At 54.2% G+C, this 19,433-nt stretch overlaps 1 protein-coding gene across 1 annotated transcript in view; it reads left to right on the top strand.

Moving 5' to 3' along the window:
* Positions 1-19,433, top strand: part of TESK2 (testis associated actin remodelling kinase 2) — a 101,421-nt gene that overhangs the window by 72,498 nt on the left and 9,490 nt on the right. The window contains exons 5-7 of the mRNA XM_040334371.1: positions 558-640; positions 11,601-11,685; positions 17,614-17,697. Of these exons, the coding sequence (XP_040190305.1) occupies positions 558-640; positions 11,601-11,685; positions 17,614-17,697 (252 nt within the window). The remainder of the gene's footprint in view (positions 1-557; positions 641-11,600; positions 11,686-17,613; positions 17,698-19,433) is intronic.

The following is a 19,433-nucleotide window of genomic DNA, read 5'->3' as shown; positions in this document are numbered from 1 at the left end:
CCCTCATTATCACTCCTCCTCTCTCCCAGAACTGTCTCATCAGTCCCTCATTATCACTCCTCCTCTCTTCCAGAACTGTCTCATCAGTCCCTCATTATCACTCCTCCTCTCTTCCAGAACTGTCTCATCAGTCCCTCATTATCACTCCTCCTCTCTTCCAGAACTGTCTCCTCAGTCCCTCATTATCACTCCTCCTCTCTTCCAGAACTGTCTCATCAGTCCCTCATTATCACTCCTCCTCTCTTCCAGAACTGTCTCCTCAGTCCCTCATTATCACTCCTCCTCTCTTCCAGAACTGTCTCATCAGTCCCTCATTATCACTCCTCCTCTCTTCCAGAACTGTCTCATCAGTCCCTCATTATCACTCCTCCTCTCTTCCAGAACTGTCTCATCAGTCCCTCATTATCACTCCTCCTCTCTTCCAGAACTGTCTCATCAGTCCCTCATTATCACTCCTCCTCTCTTCCAGAACTGTCTCATCAGTCCCTCATTATCACTCCTCCTCTCTTCCAGAACCGTCTCATCAGTCCCTCATTATCACTCCTCCTCTCTTCCAGAACTGTCTCATCAAAAGTGACGAGAACGGATTCTCTGCTGTGGTGGCAGATTTCGGTCTGGCAGAAAAAATCCCGGATTTCAGGTACGTGTCATTCCTTAAAGTAATTGCAAACCCTTCTATATACCCGGTGAAGTGACTGGCCTCAGGTGATACAGAATGAAAACAAATAAGTGGTACCTGTTTATCTGCCACCTATAGAGGGATATGCTTTGTTGATATTTCATGTCTGAGGTCAGTGGGGTCACCCAGAGACTGCAGAGAGGATACAGGAGGTGGTCGGAGATTGTGGCCGTGCCCACAGGGGCGTGAGAGTCTCCAGCAGCCAGGGATGGAAGGTGCAGGGCAGGGGTCCAACCTCCAGGACTCCATGTTCATGATCCTCACAGTGACCTAGTGGTGGGATGGGATCCGGTCTCCGGGTCGGGACTCGGGAGGTGTGCCCACTGCTGTGCTGCCATTCATTCAAACATGGTGCCAGGCAGCGCCATGACGTCATGTGTGTTCAAATCACAAATGTGAGGTGTCGCCACGATCATTGGAGCGAGAGCGATAATTCTAGCACCAGACCTCCTCTGAAACTCACAACTGGTAACCTGTAGAAATGTTTAAACGTCGCCTATGGAGATTTTAAAGTGTCAAAGTTTGTCGCCATTCCACGAGCGGGCGCAATTTTGAAGCGTGACATGTTGGATATCAATTTACTCGGCGTAACATTATCTTTCACAATATATTTTTCTTATTTTTTTTTATTTAAAAAAGTGTTTTTTTTCCCCCCAAAAAATTGCATTTGTAAGACCGCTGCGCAAATATGGTGTGACATAACGTATTGCAATGACCGCCATTTTATGTGCCTGCGTATGTACACCGTGTTTGTACCACACATGTGAGATATTGGCCCTATTAACCTGTAACAAAAATTAGTGTCACCTATGGGGATTTTTATGTGCCGTAGTTTTGTGCCCTTCCACAAGTGTGCACAATTTTTAAAGCGTGACATGTTGGGGATCTATTTACTCGGCGTATCTTCATCTTTTATATTTTACACAAAAATATGGATGTGTATATATAATATAATAATTTTCTTTTTTTGCATTAAAATCTATTAAAGTACCGTATGTACTCGAATATAAGCCGAGGCACCTAATTTTACCACAAAAAAACTGGGAAAACGTATTGACTCGAGTGTAAGCCTAGGGTGCCCATCTGCATGCCTCACTCTGCCCATCTGCATGCCTCACTCTGCCCATCTGCATGCTTCACTCTGCCCATCTGCATGCCTCACTCTGCCCATCTGCATGCCTCACTCTGCCCATCTGCATGCTTCACTCTACCCATCTGCATGCTTCACTCTGCCCATCTGCATGCCTCACTCTGCCCATCTGCATGCCTCACTCTGCCCATCTGCATGCTTCACTCTGCCCATCTGCATGCCTCACTGCCCATCTGCATGCTTCACTCTGCCCATCTGCATGCCTCACTCTGCCCATCTGCATGCTTCACTCTGCCCATCTGCATGCTTCACTCTGCCCATCTGCATGCCTCACTCTGCCCATCTGCATGCTTCACTCTGCCCATCTGCATGCTTCACTCTGCCCATCTGCATGCTTCACTCTGCCCATCTGCATGCTTCACTCTGCCCATCTGCATGCTTCACTCTGCCCATCTGCATGCTTCACTCTGCCCATCTGCATGCCTCACTCTGCCCATCTGCATGCCTCACTCTGCCCATCTGCATGCCTCACTCTGCCCATCTGCATGCCTCACTCTGCCCATCTGCATGCCTCTCTGCCCATCTGCATGCCTCTCTGCCCATCTGCATGCTTCACTCTGCCCATCTGCATGCCTCACTCTGCCCATCTGCATGCTTCACTCTGCCCATCTGCATGCCTCACTCTGCCCATCTGCATGCCTCACTCTGCCCATCTGCATGCCTCACTCTGCCCATCTGCATGCCTCTCTGCCCATCTGCATGCCTCTCTGCCCATCTGCATGCCTCTCTGCCCATCTGCATGCTTCACTCTGCCCATCTGCATGCCTCACTCTGCCCATCTGCATGCCTCACTCTGCCCATCTGCATGCCTCTCTGCCCATCTGCATGCCCCACTGTGCCCATGACTAGACTTACGTTTAACATGGGAGTATATAGAAGGGGTGCCCGGCTTTGAAAAACTGGTGCTTTCCGGCCATAGACCCCCCCCCCCCCCACACTTGTAGAGGACCACTGGGGCTACATGTGTGCCAAGTTTCAGGTCCAGGGGACCTACGGCCGGCCGGTACCGGGTCCGCAAAGTTACTGGAGACATTTTCGTTTTAACATGGATGTCTATGAAAGGGGTGTCCGGGATTAAAAAATTGGTGATCCCCCCCCCCCCCCCCCCCCGGACAACAAACTTTGCCCACTTGTAGAGGAAGAGTGGGGCTACATGTGTGCCAAGGGGACCTACGGCCGGCCGGTACCGGGTCCCCAAAGTCCTGGAGATCAGGCGCAAAAAGGTGACTTGAGTATAATCCGAGGGGGGAATTTTCAGAAAAAAATGTGCTGAAAAACTCGGCTTATACTCCAGTGTATACGGTAGGTATTTTCAAAGGCAATTTTTTTGAGAAAAATAATTGTGCGATAATAAAAATTGAACCTCTTCCCACCCCGTGGTCGACTATATACTGGCGCAAGGTGGCTCTGTCCTGCTGGGAGGCCGTCTACATATGGCCACCGGCCGCGCGCCACTGGGGGGCGTGCGCGCTCCGCCAGCGGCGCACCTGCCGCGTCACACAGGTGCCGATGCGCGTGCCTGGCAGCCGAGATGTCCGCCAGGCACCCGCGATCGGCGGTGACAGAGCCAGGGACGTGGAGCTCTGTGTGTAATGATGGGGTTTAAACACAGAGCTCCACGTCCTGTCAGGGAGAGAGACCGATCTGTGTCCCTTGTACATAGGGTTACCCATTAGTCACCTCCCCCAGTCAGTCCCCTCCCCTCACAGTAATAATCACTCCCAGGGTACATATTTAACCCCTTGATGCCCCCTAGTGTTAACCCCTTCCCTGCCAGTCACATTTATACAGTAATCGGTGCCTTTTTATAGCACTGTTCGCTGTATAAATGTGAATGGTCCCAAAAATGTGTCAAAAGTGTCCGATGTGTCCGCCGTAATATATCGCAGTCGTGATGAAAATCGCAGATCGCCGCCATTACTAGTAAAAAATTATAAAAAAATAAGTAATAATTCTATCCCCTATTTTGTAGACGTTATAACGTTTGCGCAAACCAATCACTATACGCTTTTTGCTTTTTTTTTTTTTTTTTCGAAAAATATGTAGATGAATACGTATCGGACTAAACTGAGGAAAAAAATCGTGTTTTTTTTTTCAAAATTGTCGCTATATTTTTGTTTATAGCGCAAAAAATAAAAACCGCAGAGGTGATCAAATACCACCAAAAGAAAGCTCTATTTGTGGGAAAAAAAGAGCGTTAAATTTGTTTGGGAGCCACGTCGCACGACCGCGCAATTGTCATTCAAAGCGACGCAGTGCCGAAAGCTGAAATTCCGCCTGGGCAGGAAGGGGGTATATGTGGCCCAGTAAGCAAGCGGTTAATATATAGTGAATAGTTTTTTTGTTTTGTTTTTTTTATCAATTAACAAAATGGAAAGTAAATGAAGAGAAGAGAAATCGAATCCATATTTGGGGTGCCCCCCCCCCTTTGCCACTGGTAGGTGGTTCTATGTACATCTTGGAGAACGAAGCACAGATCTGTGGATGTCGGGTGCTTCCAATCCTTCATCCCAGACTCCATGATGGTGAGATCAGGGCTCTGCGGGGGCCAAATCATCACTTCCAGGACTCCGTGTTTTTCTTTACACTGAAGATACTTCTTAATGACATTGGCTGGATATTGGGGGGGGGGGGGCGTTGTCCTGCTCCAGAATACATTTGGGGCCAATCGCACTCCTCCCTGCTGGTATCCCACGATGAAGTATCTGTCTGGATTTCTCAGCACTTGATGCTCTCCAGGAATATTAGACAGCCGGCCCCCCACATGCCTGGAGAGTATAAAGTGTGAACTTGCCACACTGTGATAAGTGATGTTCCAGAGCCGGAGAGGAATGTGATCCGAGGGGAGCTCTTGTAATGAGGGGTCCGCAGGAGAGGAATCTGATCCGAGGGGAGCTCTTCTAATGAGGGGTCCACAGGAGAGGAATCTGATCCGAGGGAAGCTCTTGTAATGAGGGGTCCGCAGGAGAGGAATCTGATCCGAGGGGAGCTCTTGTAATGAGGGGTCTGCAGGAGAGGAATCTGATCCGAGGGGAGCTCTTGTAATGAGGGGTCCACAGGAGAGGAATCTGATCCGAGGGAAGCTCTTGTAATGAGGGGTCCGCAGGAGAGGAATCTGATCCGAGGGAAGCTCTTGTAATGAGGGGTCCGCAGGAGAGGAATCTGATCCGAGGGAAGCTCTTGTAATGAGGGGTCCGCAGGAGAGGAATCTGATCCGAGGGAAGCTCTTGTAATGAGGGGTCCACAGGAGAGGAATCTGATCCGAGGGGAGCTCTTCTAATGAGGGGTCCACAGGAGAGGAATCTGATCCGAGGGAAGCTCTTGTAATGAGGGGTCCACAGGAGAGGAATCTGATCCGAGGGGAGCTCTTGTAATGAGGGGTCCGCAGGAGAGGAATCTGATCCGAGGGGAGCTCTTGTAATGAGGGGTCCACAGGAGAGGAATCTGATCCGAGGGAAGCTCTTGTAATGAGGGGTCCACAGGAGAGGAATCTGATCCGAGGGAAGCTCTTGTAATGAGGGGTCCACAGGAGAGGAATCTGATCCGAGGGAAGCTCTTGTAATGAGGGGTCCACAGGAGAGGAATCTGATCCGAGGGAAGCTCTTGTAATGAGGGGTCCACAGGAGAGGAATCTGATCCGAGGGGAGCTCTTGTAATGAGGGGTCCACAGGAGAGGAATCTGATCCGAGGGAAGCTCTTGTAATGAGGGGTCCACAGGAGAGGAATCTGATCCGAGGGAAGCTCTTGTAATGAGGGGTCCACAGGAGAGGAATCTGATCCGAGGGGAGCTCTTGTAATGAGGGGTCCGCAGGAGAGTAATCTGATCCGAGGGAAGCTCTTGTAATGAGGGGTCCACAGGAGAGGAATCTGATCCGAGGGAAGCTCTTGTAATGAGGGGTCCACAGGAGAGGAATCTGATCCGAGGGAAGCTCTTGTAATGAGGGGTCCACAGGAGAGGAATCTGATCCGAGGGAAGCTCTTGTAATGAGGGGTCCACAGGAGATGGGAAGCAGGTTTTTCAGCTTTCAGGGGAGGCGCCAATGCACAATGATCACTTTAAGGTGGTGAATGGTGAAGATCGAAACCAGGAGTTTAAAATATTTACTATGACAACACTTGTGGACTGTAATATTAACGAATTTGTTTCTGGACAATTATATTTGTATATAAGTGAGAATTACTGCATATTTTTTGTGTACTTGAGGTCCTATTTTAGCACAGTTTCTCTTTACTTTTTTTATGGCTATTCAAAGGTGTCGAGAGGGGGGGGTGAGGAGGAGAGAGGGGGGTGAGGGAGAGAGGGGGGGTGAGGAGGAGGAGGGAGGGGGGGGTGAGAGAGAGAGGGGGGAGAGAAGAGGGGGGAAGAGAAAGAAGGGGGCCAGTTTTTTCGTCTTCATCAATTTTGGAGGGACGTCCAGTTCTCGGTGATGTCACTGTTGTCCCATATTTTCTCCACTTGATGACGGTCCTCACCGTGTTCCATGGTAGATCCAATCCCTTGGACCCTTCTCCTGACTGATACCGTCTAACAATGTGGTTTGGAAGCTCTCTGGAGGGCCATGGATTTGGCTGTAGGATGCGAGTAAGAAAATGTCAGGAAAGACCTACAAGAACAGCTGACCTTTATTTTGGAGTTAATCAGAGGCACTTAGAATGATGGGAGGTGTCCTGACTCCTATCTATCATGATATAGAATGTGATTGCTTAATTCTGAACACAGCTACACCCCAGTTATAAAAGGGGTGTGCACACTTATGCAACCTCATTATTTTAGTGTTTTATTTTTACCCCCCCCCCCCCCCCCCAAAGATTTCAGTTTGTTGTTCACAAGTTACAAGTTAAAATCAGGTATTTTTTTGCAAAGAAATTACTTGGAACCCTCAAACATATATATATATATATAAAGTGGCGACGCCTAGACTATATGGCGATTATTGCAATACTTTTTGTCACGTTTATTTGCGCAGCGGTCTTACGAGTGCAATTTTTTTTTTGAGGGGAAAAAATGCACTTTTATGAATTAAAAAATATCGTGAAAGATAATGTTACGCCGAGTAAATTGATACCCAACATGTCATTGTTCAAAATTGCGCTCCGCTCGTGGAATGGCGACAAACTTTAACCCCAAAGAAAACTCCACAGGCGACTTTTAAAACTTTTCACAGGTTCCCAGTTTTGAGTTAGAGGAGGTCTGGTGCTAGAATTATCGTTCTCGATCGCGGCGATACCTCACGTGTGGTTTGACCGTCGTTTTCATACGTGGGAGCAACTTGCGTATGCGATCACTTCTGCGTGCAAGCTTGTCGGCATGGGGGGGGGGGGGGGGGGGCTTTCAATTTTTATTTTCTTCCTATTTGTTTATTTTTACACACACTTAAAAAAAAAAATATATATAATAATAATTGGGTCCCTTTTTTTTTTTTTACCTTTTACAATTAATGTAAACATCCCTTATAATAGAAAAAAAAAAAAGCATGACAGGTCCTCTTTTCATGTGAGATTTTGGGGTCAAAAAGAATTCGGACTTTAATACGTTCACTTAGAAACAATGGCCCAGATTCAGCATAGTTTTGCGCTAAACTTACGGAGGCACAGGGCAACAATTTTGCCCTGCGCCCCCGCAAATTTGCGCCGCTGCCCTCGATTCACGGAGCAGTAGCTCCGTAACTTGCGAGGGCGCGCCGGCAAAATTGGACGGCGTAAGCGCGCGCAATTTAAATTAGGCGCGCTCCCGCGCCGAGCGTAGAGCGCATGCTCCGTCGGGAAACTTTCCCGACGTGCATTGCGGCAAATGACGTCGCAAGGACGTCATTTGCTTCAAAGTGAACGTGAATGGCGTCCAGCGCCATTCACGAATCACTTACGCAAACGCTGTGAAATTCAAATTTCACGGCGCGGGAGCGGCGGCTATACTTTAGCATTGACTGCCCCTACTATTAGAAGGGGCAATCTTGCGCTAAAGTTGCCGTACGGAAACTCCGTACCTGGCTTGCGCAGGGCCCGCGCAAGTTTGTGAATCGGTGTTAGTATGCAATTTGCATACTACACGCTGATCACAATGGGAGCGCCCCCTAGCGGCCCCCGCAAGAATGCAGCCTAAAATCTGCGAGGCATAAGAGCCTTATGCCGCGCAGATTTTAGCCTGCAGTCGGCGTAGCGAGGTTCCTGAATCAGGAGAACTCGTTACACCGGAGCAAGTAAGCAATTGCGCCGTGTAACTTATGCTTACACAGGCGCAATTGCTTCTTGAATCTGGGCCAATATAAAAAAAATAAGGGCGTTGGGCGGAAGTGACGTTTTGACGCTTCCATCACCCGAAGTTATGGAGCCGAGTGTAGACGATCGTTCCCTGAGGGGAAAGGACCCGATCCGCTCATACCGATGGCTCTGGTAAGTGGGAGCGGCGGATCCTTCGCAGAGACGCATTTTATCCGACCTTTATCAGTGTTGCGGCAATTCCTGCGAGACGCACAAACTATCCGTAGAAGTGGGGGAGAAATCTTGAAGACCGGAGTCTCGGCGTGACCTTGCAAATAAATGTAATTTTTCGACCTTCTGGCGCCGCCCAAAATGACACGGTCGGTTTTTCAGCAGAAGTGTCGCACATTTTTTGATTCCTCTTTTTGCTGGCGGACGGATTGCGGTGACGGGAAGTTGTGGTCGGCGCTGCATCTGAGAAGATAAATCGTTAGCTGGCGGCCCCTGATATCCGCGCTTCAGATATCGCCATGAGAGCGAGCCGCGCGCTCCGGACTGATCTGTATTATGGGATACATTGGGTGCTCAGAGTCTGACGTTTACTTAAAGGAGATGTACAGCCTTTGTTTGAAGTACCCCGGCACTTGCAGTCTCCTGCCTTCTCAGTGCTTCTTCCCTGAACTTCTGGTCATCACAGTGGACAGTGCAGTCTGGAGTCTGTTGGCAGGGAGGAGGAAGAAGCTTGGAACTGTCTTGCCATCATCCTAGGCCAAGGGGCTGTGTGTTTCTATTGATGCACACAGTGTAGGGAGACGCCCCTTTGTATTGCTGCCAGTAAGGCACTTCCTGTAATGGGGTGTCAGTGCTCTGCCCCATACCCAGGGAGGTGCATCCCTTTCAGGAGTGCATGTAGACAGGAAGTCGCTGCGAAGAACTGAGGTGTAGCAAAGGATGGAGAAAGTCATCCAGTGAGAAACCTTTTGCATCTGTTCAGAAGCTTCCTGTAATAAAGACCGGCCAGTGCTGCCTTATTTCCCTGTGCCGGGTGTCTGGTCCCGTCCCCGCCCCTTCCTGTCATTTTCTGCAGGCAGATTGCAGTGGGTGGGGCCTGTTAGGCCCCTCCCACAGCTTTGCTCCCTATACCTGTGCAGGTGTCTGTTCCTGTCGTTTTCTGCAGGCAGATTGTAGTGGGTGGAGCCTGTTAGGCCCCTCCCACAGCTCTGCTTTCTCTCTTTCTGTGCAGGGTGACTGGTCTTGTCTCCGCCCCCTTCCTGTAGTTTTCTGCAGGCAGATTGTAATGGGTGGGGCCTGTTAGGCCCCTCCCACAGCTCTGCTCACTCTTCCTGTGCAGGGTGTCTGGTCTTGTCTCCGCCCCCTCCTGTAGTTTTCTGCAGGCAGATTGTAGTGGGTGGACCCTGTTAGGCCCCTCCCACAGCTCTGCTTTCTCTCTTCCTGTGCAGGGTGACTGGTCTTGTCTCCGCCCCCTCCTGTAGTTTTCTGCAGGCAGATTGTAGTGGGTGGACCCTGTTAGGCCCCTCCCACAGCTCTGCTTTCTCTCTTCCTGTGCAGGGTGACTGGTCTTGTCTCCGCCCCCTCCTGTAGTTTTCTGCAGGCAGATTGTAGTGGGTGGAGCCTGTTCGGCCCCTCCCACAGCTCTGCTCTTCCTATGCATGTGTCTGGTCCTGTCTTTGCCCCCTCCTGTAGTTTTCTGCAGGCAGATTGTAGTGGGTGGAGCCTGTTAGGTGCCCCCCCCATCCATATGAAGCCCCTACGGATCTGGTATGGATTTGAAGGGGAACACCATAAAAAAAGCTTGGGGTCCCCCCCTATCTGGTCTGTTATGGTATTTAAGGGGAACTTCAAGCCAAAACCTAACAAAACAAGAGAAATCGATGTCCCCCCCCCCCCCCCCCAAAAAAAAAATCCTTACCTGACCCTTGGATCTGAGCAGAGCCTGCTAGTCCAGGAATGGAGGGAATAAGCGAGTGACCCCTCCTCCTCCTCCTCCTCCTGGACCATACCAGGCCGCACCCCCCCAACATGGGCCTGGTATTGTTCGGGGGGGGGGGGGGGGGGGGCGCTTATTCCCTCCATTCCTGGACTGGACCCTTTGGGATAGGGGGGCCCCCCAAAGCACCCTGTCCCCCTGTTGATGACAAGGGCCTCTTCCCCACAACCCTGATGGGGGGGGGGGGGTCTGCGGTTAGGAAGCCCCCAGATCCTGCCCCCCTGTATGTGATTGTGTTCACTGTACCTTCCCCCAGGGTAGAGCCAGAGCCAATCACAATGAACGCCGCCCACCCATAAATAAAAAGAATGCTGCACCCGTCGCCGGCTCCCGCTGTCCTCCCTGTTCTTGCATATCTAAGGAGCGGGGCCCCCGGGCCCTTTCCCTGTCAGGTGGACTGTCAGCAGAGTGGAAGAGGTGCGACAGAAGTGACAGTCGGCGTGTCGCCATGCGGGACCCTCGGCACCCAATCCCATTCGGTGGATCAGGTCCTTCCCTTTCCCACATCCAGTGTGGCCCCTGAGCTCCTTCCAATAGCGGGGCCACATGTGACCTTCAGGAGAAGGACTACAATCTTCCTCGTATTGTATACGGTTACTATGGAAACCGCTGCACATGCTTTGTCTTCAGTTTACAGCAAACCTCCGATTCTATAATTCCCTATTAAATGCAGCGTGACGAGGAATGTACAACTCTCTGTGATCACCGTCTCCGCTCTTCTACAGGACGGCACCATGTTTGTTCCGGCATCATCCAGGGTCACCATCTACTGAGATGATACAATCCTACGTAGTTCACAAATGTCTGACACAGATCAGCCCCCTGCTACAACCTCTCACCTAATGTACAGTCTGATCACTGGGGGAGGGGAGACTGAGGAAATGCCGCCTCCTGCCTGCAGCAGACTGATGACATCATCCCAGCCTAGGCAAAGTCCACTGATATATTTGTAATGATAAAAGGTGGAGCTGAACAATGTTGATGTATTGTGCGATGTGCGGGAAGTTACTGACCGGCGCTCCTCACCATGAGAAGGTTTATTATTCTATAGAACACGATGCCGACCAATCAGAACTGACTGCATAATGTTGTGTCATTAGAGGTGCCAAATCTTCACCAATCAGCTGAATAAAGAAAAGTGATCTGGTGTGATTGATCATCATAGGAAATGTGGGACCTCCCCCCCTCGGTGTGACCCTCCTCCCTCGGTGTGACCCCTCCTCCCTCAGTGTAACCACCCTCAGTGACCCCCCTCCCTCAGTGTAACCTCGGTGTGACCCCCCCCCCTCGGTGTGACCCTCCTCCCTCGGTGTGACCCCTCCTCCCTCAGTGTAACCACCCTCAGTGACCCCCCTCCCTCAGTGTAACCTCGGTGTGACCCCCCCCCCCTCGGTGTGACCCCTCCCTTCCCTCGATGTGACCCCCCCTTCCCTCGGTGTGACCCCCCGTGGGACTTCCTTCCCTCTGTGTGACCCCCTTCCCTCTGTGTGACCCCCCTCCCGTGGGACCTCCCTCCCTCAATGTGGCCCGCATTGTGACCTCTCCTTGTTCTTTGTGTCTTCCAGTGACGGTGGTGAGAAGTTGCCGGTGGTGGGGTCTCCATACTGGATGGCTCCGGAGGTCCTCCGAAATGAAGTCTACAATGAGAAGGTGGGTCCCCCCCCCCCTATCAGCTGTGCAGTCCCCGCTGCCCAGGCCGTGTCGGGATTTGTAGCTTCCCTTATTTATTACTAAAGGCAAAACTTCATCTCTGGTATGGGGGGGGGGGGGAATATTCGTACCCCATTGTGTCAGTGGGAGGAATAGTGTCCCATCATTGGTGTCAGTGGAAGGAATGGTGTCCCATCATTGGTGTCAGTGGGGGGAGGAATAGTGTCCCATCATTGGTGTCAGTGGGGGGAGGAATAGTGTCCCATCATTGGTGTCAGTGGGTGGAATAGTGTCCCATCATTGGGAGGAATAGTGTCCCATCATTGGGAGGAATAGTGTCCCATCATTGGGAGGAATAGTGTCCCATCAGTGGTGTCAGTGGGAGGAATAGTGTCCCATCATTGGTGTCAGTGGGGGGAATAGTGTCCCATCATTGGGAGGAATAGTGTCCCATCATTGGTATCAGTGGGAGGAATAGTGTCCCATCATTGGTATCAGTGGGAGGAATAGTGTCCCATCATTGGTGTCAGTGGGAAGAATAGTGTCCCATCATTGGTGTCAGTGGGAGGAATAGTGTCCCATCATTGGTGTCAGTGGGAGGAATAGTGTCCCATCATTGGTGTCAGTGGGAGGAATAGTGTCCCATCATTGGTGTCAGTGGAAGGGAATAGTGTCTTGGTGACACCAATGATGGGGCACTATTTCAAGTCCTGTGCATTGTACGCTCACAAGGGGGGTGCAGTAATGGAGGACACGGATCTTCTAATATGGAGGATAATGAACTGTCTGGGTCAGGAATGTGTGAACTCTGAACTGTCTGTGATGATTATCGAGTCACATGACGGGTTCTGCTCATACGGAGGATGTGGAGTTCTAGCAATGCTCTGTCCATTTCTATCCAGCTCCGCTCCTAGGCTGAAGGTGCCGCGTTGCCTCTCACCTACTCCACCCTGCGCAGTGTGACGGGCGTGTCGGAGTTTTGCGTTCTGTACACAATCCGATGGACTTCTCTGTGTTGAAGGGAAATGCATGAAATTCCTGATGAACAATCGCGGCTCTGCTGGTAAAAGATTAATCAGGGCGCAGATAACGATCGCCTGACTTGGTACAAAGGAGACGATCGGTCGTGTCCACAAACTGCTGACAGCTCCTCTCTATCTTCTGCTGCTCATTCACCCACCAATCCCCCGCCGCCTCCCCCCTCGTCACACAACCTGATCATTGTTCCTAGGGGGCCAATGGCTGATCTCGGACAGTGCAGGCTGCGGGGGGTTGGGTGGACGGGGCGCGTTTTCTCGTAGGGGGTTGGGTGGACGGGGTGCACGTTCTCGTAGGGGGTTGGGTGGACGGTGCGCGCGTTCTCGTAGGGGGTTGGGGGGACGGGGTGTGCGTTCTTGTAGGGGGTTGGGTGTATGGAGCGCGCGTTCTTGTAGGGGGTTGGGTGGACGGGGCGTGCGTTCTTGTAGGGGGTTGGGTGGACGGGGCGCGCGTTCTTGTAGGGGGTTGGGTGGACGGGGCGCGCGTTCTTGTAGGGGGTTGGGTGGACGGGGCGCGCGTTCTTGTAGGGGGTTGGGTGGACGGGGCGCGCGTTCTTGTAGGTGGTTGGGTGGACGGGGCGCGCGTTCTTGTAGGGGGTTGGGTGGACGGGGCGCGCGTTCTTGTAGGGGGTTGGGTGGACGGGGCGCGCGTTCTTGTAGGGGGTTGGGTGGACGGGGCGCGTGTTCTCGTAGGGGGTTGGGTGGACGGGGTGCACGTTCTCGTAGGGGGTTGGGTGGACGGGGCGCGCGTTCTCGTAGGGGGTTGGGTGGACGGGGCGCGCGTTCTCGTAGGGGGTTGGGGGGACGGGGTGTGCGTTCTTGTAGGGGGTTGGGTGGACGGGGCGCGCGTTCTTGTAGGGGGTTGGGTGGACGGGGCGTGCGTTCTCGTAGGGGGTTGGGTGGACGGGGCGCGCGTTCTTGTAGGGGGTTGGGTGGACGGGGCGCGTGTTCTCGTAGGGGGTTGGGTGGACGGGGCGCGCGTTCTCGTAGGGGGTTGGGTGGACGGGGCGCGCGTTCTCGTAGGGGGTTGGGTGGACGGGGCGCGCGTTCTCGTAGGGGGTTGGGGGGACGGGGTGTGCGTTCTTGTAGGGGGTTGGGTGGACGGGGCGCGCGTTCTTGTAGGGGGTTGGGTGGACGGGGCGTGCGTTCTCGTAGGGGGTCGGGTGGACGGGGCGCGCGTTCTTGTAGGGGGTTGGGTGGACGGGGCGCGCGTTCTTGTAGGTGGTTGGGTGGACGGGGCGCGCGTTCTTGTAGGGGGTTGGGTGGACGGGGGCGCGCGTTCTTGTAGGGGGTTGGGTGGACGGGGCGCGCGTTCTTGTAGGTGGTTGGGTGGACGGGGCGCGCGTTCTTGTAGGTGGTTGGGTGGACGGGGCGCGCGTTCTTGTAGGGGGTTGGGTGGACGGGGCGCGCGTTCTTGTAGGGGGTTGGGTGGACGGGGCGCGTGTTCTCGTAGGGGGTTGGGTGGACGGGGTGCACGTTCTCGTAGGGGGTTGGGTGGACGGGGCGCGCGTTCTCGTAGGGGGTTGGGTGGACGGGGCGCGCGTTCTCGTAGGGGGTTGGGGGGACGGGGTGTGCGTTCTTGTAGGGGGTTGGGTGGACGGGGCGCGCGTTCTTGTAGGGGGTTGGGTGGACGGGGCGTGCGTTCTCGTAGGGGGTCGGGTGGACGGGGCGCGCGTTCTTGTAGGGGGTTGGGTGGACGGGGCGCGTGTTCTCGTAGGGGGTTGGGTGGACGGGGTGCACGTTCTCGTAGGGGGTTGGGTGGACGGGGCGCGCGTTCTCGTAGGGGGTTGGGTGGACGGGGCGCGCGTTCTCGTAGGGGGTTGGGGGGACGGGGTGTGCGTTCTTGTAGGGGGTTGGGTGGACGGGGCGTGTGTTCTCGTAGGGGGTTGGGTGGACGGGGTGCACGTTCTCGTAGGGGGTTGGGTGGACGGTGCGCGCGTTCTCGTAGGGGGTTGGGGGGACGGGGTGTGCGTTCTTGTAGGGGGTTGGGTGTATGGAGCGCGCGTTCTTGTAGGGGGTTGGGTGGACGGGGCGTGCGTTCTTGTAGGGGGTTGGGTGGACGGGGCGCGCGTTCTTGTAGGTGGTTGGGTGGACGGGGCGCGCGTTCTTGTAGGGGGTTGGGTGGACGGGGCGTGCGTTCTTGTAGGGGGTTGGGTGGACGGGGCGCGCGTTCTTGTAGGTGGTTGGGTGGACGGGGCGCGCGTTCTTGTAGGTGGTTGGGTGGACGGGGCGCGCGTTCTTGTAGGGGGTTGGGTGGACGGGGCGCGCGTTCTTGTAGGGGGTTGGGTGGACGGGGCGCGTGTTCTCGTAGGGGGTTGGGTGGACGGGGCGCGCGTTCTCGTAGGGGGTTGGGTGGACGGGGCGCGCGTTCTCGTAGGGGGTTGGGGGGACGGGGTGTGCGTTCTTGTAGGGGGTTGGGTGGACGGGGCGCGCGTTCTTGTAGGGGGTTGGGTGGACGGGGCGTGCGTTCTCGTAGGGGGTTGGGTGGACGGGGCGCGCGTTCTTGTAGGGGGTTGGGTGGACGGGGCGCGTGTTCTCGTAGGGGGTTGGGTGGACGGGGTGCACGTTCTCGTAGGGGGTTGGGTGGACGGGGCGCGCGTTCTCGTAGGGGGTTGGGTGGACGGGGCGCGCGTTCTCGTAGGGGGTTGGGGGGACGGGGTGTGCGTTCTTGTAGGGGGTTGGGTGGACGGGGCGCGCGTTCTTGTAGGGGGTTGGGTGGACGGGGCGTGCGTTCTCGTAGGGGGTCGGGTGGACGGGGCGCGCGTTCTCGTAGGGGGTCGGGTGGACGGGGCGCGCGTTCTCGTAGGGGGTCGGGTGGACGGGGCGCACGTTCTTGTAGGGGGTTGGGTGGACGGGGTGCACGTTCTTGTAGGGGGTAGGTACTTTTTAGAGGGTAACATGATGCTCCTCTATCTTTTTTAATCTTCTGTCTTGCACTTTGTCACTAATAACAAGGAATATATATATATTTTTTTGGGAGAAGGGTTCTCTTTCCCCGGCATCTTGTCATTCAGCTACCTCTCCCCATAGTGCCCCGTCCAGCTACCTCTCCCCATAGTGCCCCGTCCAGCTACCTCTCCCCATAGTGCCCCGTCCAGCTACCTCTCCCCATAGTGCCCCGTCCAGCTACCTCTCCCCATAGTGCCCCGTCCAGCTACCTCTCCCCATAGTGCCCCGTCCAGCTACCTCTCCCCATAGTGCCCCGTCCAGCTACCTCTCCCCATAGTGCCCCGTCCAGCTACCTCTCCCCATAGTGCCCCGTCCAGCTACCTCTCCCCATAGTGCCCCGTCCAGCTACCTCTCCCCATAGTGCCCCGTCCAGCTACCTCTCCCCATAGTGCCCCCCGTCCAGCTACCTCTCCCCATAGTGCCCCGTCCAGCTACCTCTTCCCATAGTGCCCCCCGTCCAGCTACCTCTCCCCATAGTGCCCCACGTCCAGCTACCTCTCCCCATAGTGCCCCGTCCAGCTACCTCTTCCCATAGTGCCCCGTCCAGCTACCTCTTCCCATAGTGCCCCGTCCAGCTACCTCTCCCCATAGTGCCCCCCGTCCAGCTACCTCTCCCCATAGTGCCCCCCGTCCAGCTACCTCTCCCCATAGTGCCCCCCGTCCAGCTACCTCTCCCCATAGTGCCCCCCGTCCAGCTACCTCTTCCCATAGTGCCCCGTCCAGCTACCTCTCCCCATAGTGCCCCCCCGTCCAGCTACCTCTCCCCATAGTGCCCCCCGTCCAGCTACCTCTCCCCATAGTGCCCCGTCCAGCTACCTCTCCCCATAGTGCCCCGTCCAGCTACCTCTCCCCATAGTGCCCCGTCCAGCTACCTCTCCCCATAGTGCCCCCCGTCCAGCTACCTCTCCCCATAGTGCCCCCCGTCCAGCTACCTCTCCCCATAGTGCCCCGTCCAGCTACCTCTTCCCATAGTGCCCCGTCCAGCTACCTCTCCCCATAGTGCCCCGTCCAGCTACCTCTCCCCATAGTGCCCCGTCCAGCTACCTCTTCCCATAGTGCCCCGTCCAGCTACCTCTTCCCATAGTGCCCCGTCCAGCTACCTCTTCCCATAGTGCCCCCCGTCCAGCTACCTCTCCCCATAGTGCCCCCCGTCCAGCTACCTCTTCCCATAGTGCCCCCCGTCCAGCTACCTCTTCCCATAGTGCCCCCCGTCCAGCTACCTCTCCCCATAGTGCCCCCCGTCCAGCTACCTCTCCCCATAGTGCCCCGTCCAGCTACCTCTTCCCATAGTGCCCCGTCCAGCTACCTCTTCCCATAGTGCCCCCCGTCCAGCTACCTCTCCCCATAGTGCCCCCTGTCCTTGGGCCCCTATTTCTCCCTGGATTATTACTTTTCGATATTCATAAGCACTGTATGAGAGTGTGAAACGCGTTGGCCCTTTTCCTGATTTTTTGCTGTGACATTCATGTTGTGACCAGTTTTTATTAAAAGGAACAAATTTTTATCTTTGGAATGCGGCCGTCCCGCTTCTTATTTATACATGTTTGCATACTATGAATAGGAGATGAAGGGGTTATATGTTTGTTTGTCTTTTAAATAATGTATATTTATTTATTTATTTGTAATGTTGGAAAATTAATAAAAGTTTTTTGTAAGAAAAGAAAGGGGGGGGGGGGTGAGTTTGTGACTTCTATTGTGCTAAATGTACAAGACTGATCCGGGACAAGACCCCCCCCCCCCCATCCACATGTACTGATAGGTTTGTATTGTATGAGCCGTGCGTCAATGTGACAAATCGCGGGGGTGGGACGCTCACTTTGTGAGGGTGTCCGGTGCACAGTTTTCTTTTTAACTGCCCCCCCCCCCCATTTGGTCATTTCTGCTTTTGTAACATCCGGAGTTCTCTTTTATTACAGTCTGCCTTCTCTCTCCCCTCCTCCAGGCCGACGTCTTCTCGTACGGAATCGTCTTGTGTGAGATCATAGCGAGGATACAGGCCGACCCCGATTACCTGCCGCGCACAGAGGTAAGCACGGTGTGACCCGCGTGATGACGGAACACAGCAGCCAGGCTCCATGTCCCTCCCCTCCCCCATCATCCATGCCCCTCCCCCATCATCCATGTCCCTCCCCTCCCCCATCATCCATGTCCCCCCTCCCCCCACATCATCCATGTCCCTCCCCAATCATCCATGTCCCCCCTCCCCCCACATCATCCATGTCCCTCCCCAATCATCCATGTCCCCCCTCCCCCCACATCATCCATGTCCCTCCCCTCCCCCATCATCCATGTCCCTCCCCTCCCCCATCACCCATGTCCCTCCCCTCCCCCCACATCATCCATGTCTGTCTCCTCCCCCCCCCCCCCTCAATCATCCATGTCTGTCTCCCTCCAATCATCCATGCCCCCTGCTTTATTTTATTGAGAAATGACTTTGAAATACAGCCCGCCCCCCTGAGAGCATTTCTGTCTGTGGCCATCTTGACTAAGGGTAGATGATTCATGTATCTATCATTTACTTCCTGGAATCCATCTGCCCTTTGCTCAGGCATGATTGCAGGAGTGTATGTTTAGCTGGGAGAGCCCCTCCCTCCGGAGACTCCTGGAAACCAGGAAGTACTCGGGTCACACCACTGTGATGTCATTACCGGTGTGATGATGAATGTGATTGGCTGATTCCACCAAAGTAGTTCAGGACCCTTCTTCCAAAACCGCGCTGTGCTGAAACCTCGGCCAATCGGGGGGCTTCTTATACAGAATCTGGCAGCATCTCCAGGGGTGGCATTCATCTTCCTCAGCTGATCATCTCCCAGTACTGACTATAGAGGAACGGCCGAATATTTCCATTCCACCTCCCCGCCCCCACCTTTATATCAGGAGGCCCCGCCCCTTATACCAACATTTCCATGACTGATCCTCCTCTATGGGACAATAAATACCTCCGGAGCCGAGTCATGGGGGATGGTGGGGGCTCTCCGCTCCGCTCACACCTTCATCTCTCTATGACCTTCCAGTCACAGGAGGAAATGTCCTTATCACACATTCCGATCACAACGACCGATCACTGCCAACCGGGGTTCATAGAGTTCACCAGACCTTCACACACGCCATTCACCAGACCTTCACACACGCCATTCACCAGACCTTCACACACGCCATTCACCAGACCTTCACACACGCCATTCACCAGACCTTCACACACACGCCATTCACCAGACCTTCACACACGCCATTCACCAGACCTTCACACACACGCCATTCACCAGACCTTCACACACACGCCATTCACCAGACCTTCACACACGCCATTCACCAGACCTTCACACACGCCATTCACCAGACCTTCACACACGCCATTCACCAGACCTTCACACACACGCCATTCACCAGACCTTCACACACGCCATTCACCAGACCTTCACACACACGCCATTCACCAGACCTTCACACACGCCATTCACCAGACCTTCACACACACGCCATTCACCAGACCTTCACACACGCCATTCACCAGACCTTCACACACACGCCATTCACCAGACCTTCACACACGCCATTCACCAGACCTTCACACACACGCCATTCACCAGACCTTCACACACGCCATTCACCAGACCTTCACACACGCCATTCACCAGACCTTCACACACGCCATTCACCAGACCTTCACACACGCCATTCACCAGACCTTCACACACGCCATTCACCAGACCTTCACACACGCCATTCACCAGACCTTCACACACGCCATTCACCAGACCT

Source organism: Rana temporaria (assembly GCF_905171775.1).
Source record: "Rana temporaria chromosome 7 unlocalized genomic scaffold, aRanTem1.1 chr7c, whole genome shotgun sequence".
NCBI classification, from domain to species: domain Eukaryota; kingdom Metazoa; phylum Chordata; class Amphibia; order Anura; family Ranidae; genus Rana; species Rana temporaria.
Note: the sequence above shows the minus strand (reverse complement) of the source record. Positions and strands in the feature narration are given on the sequence as shown.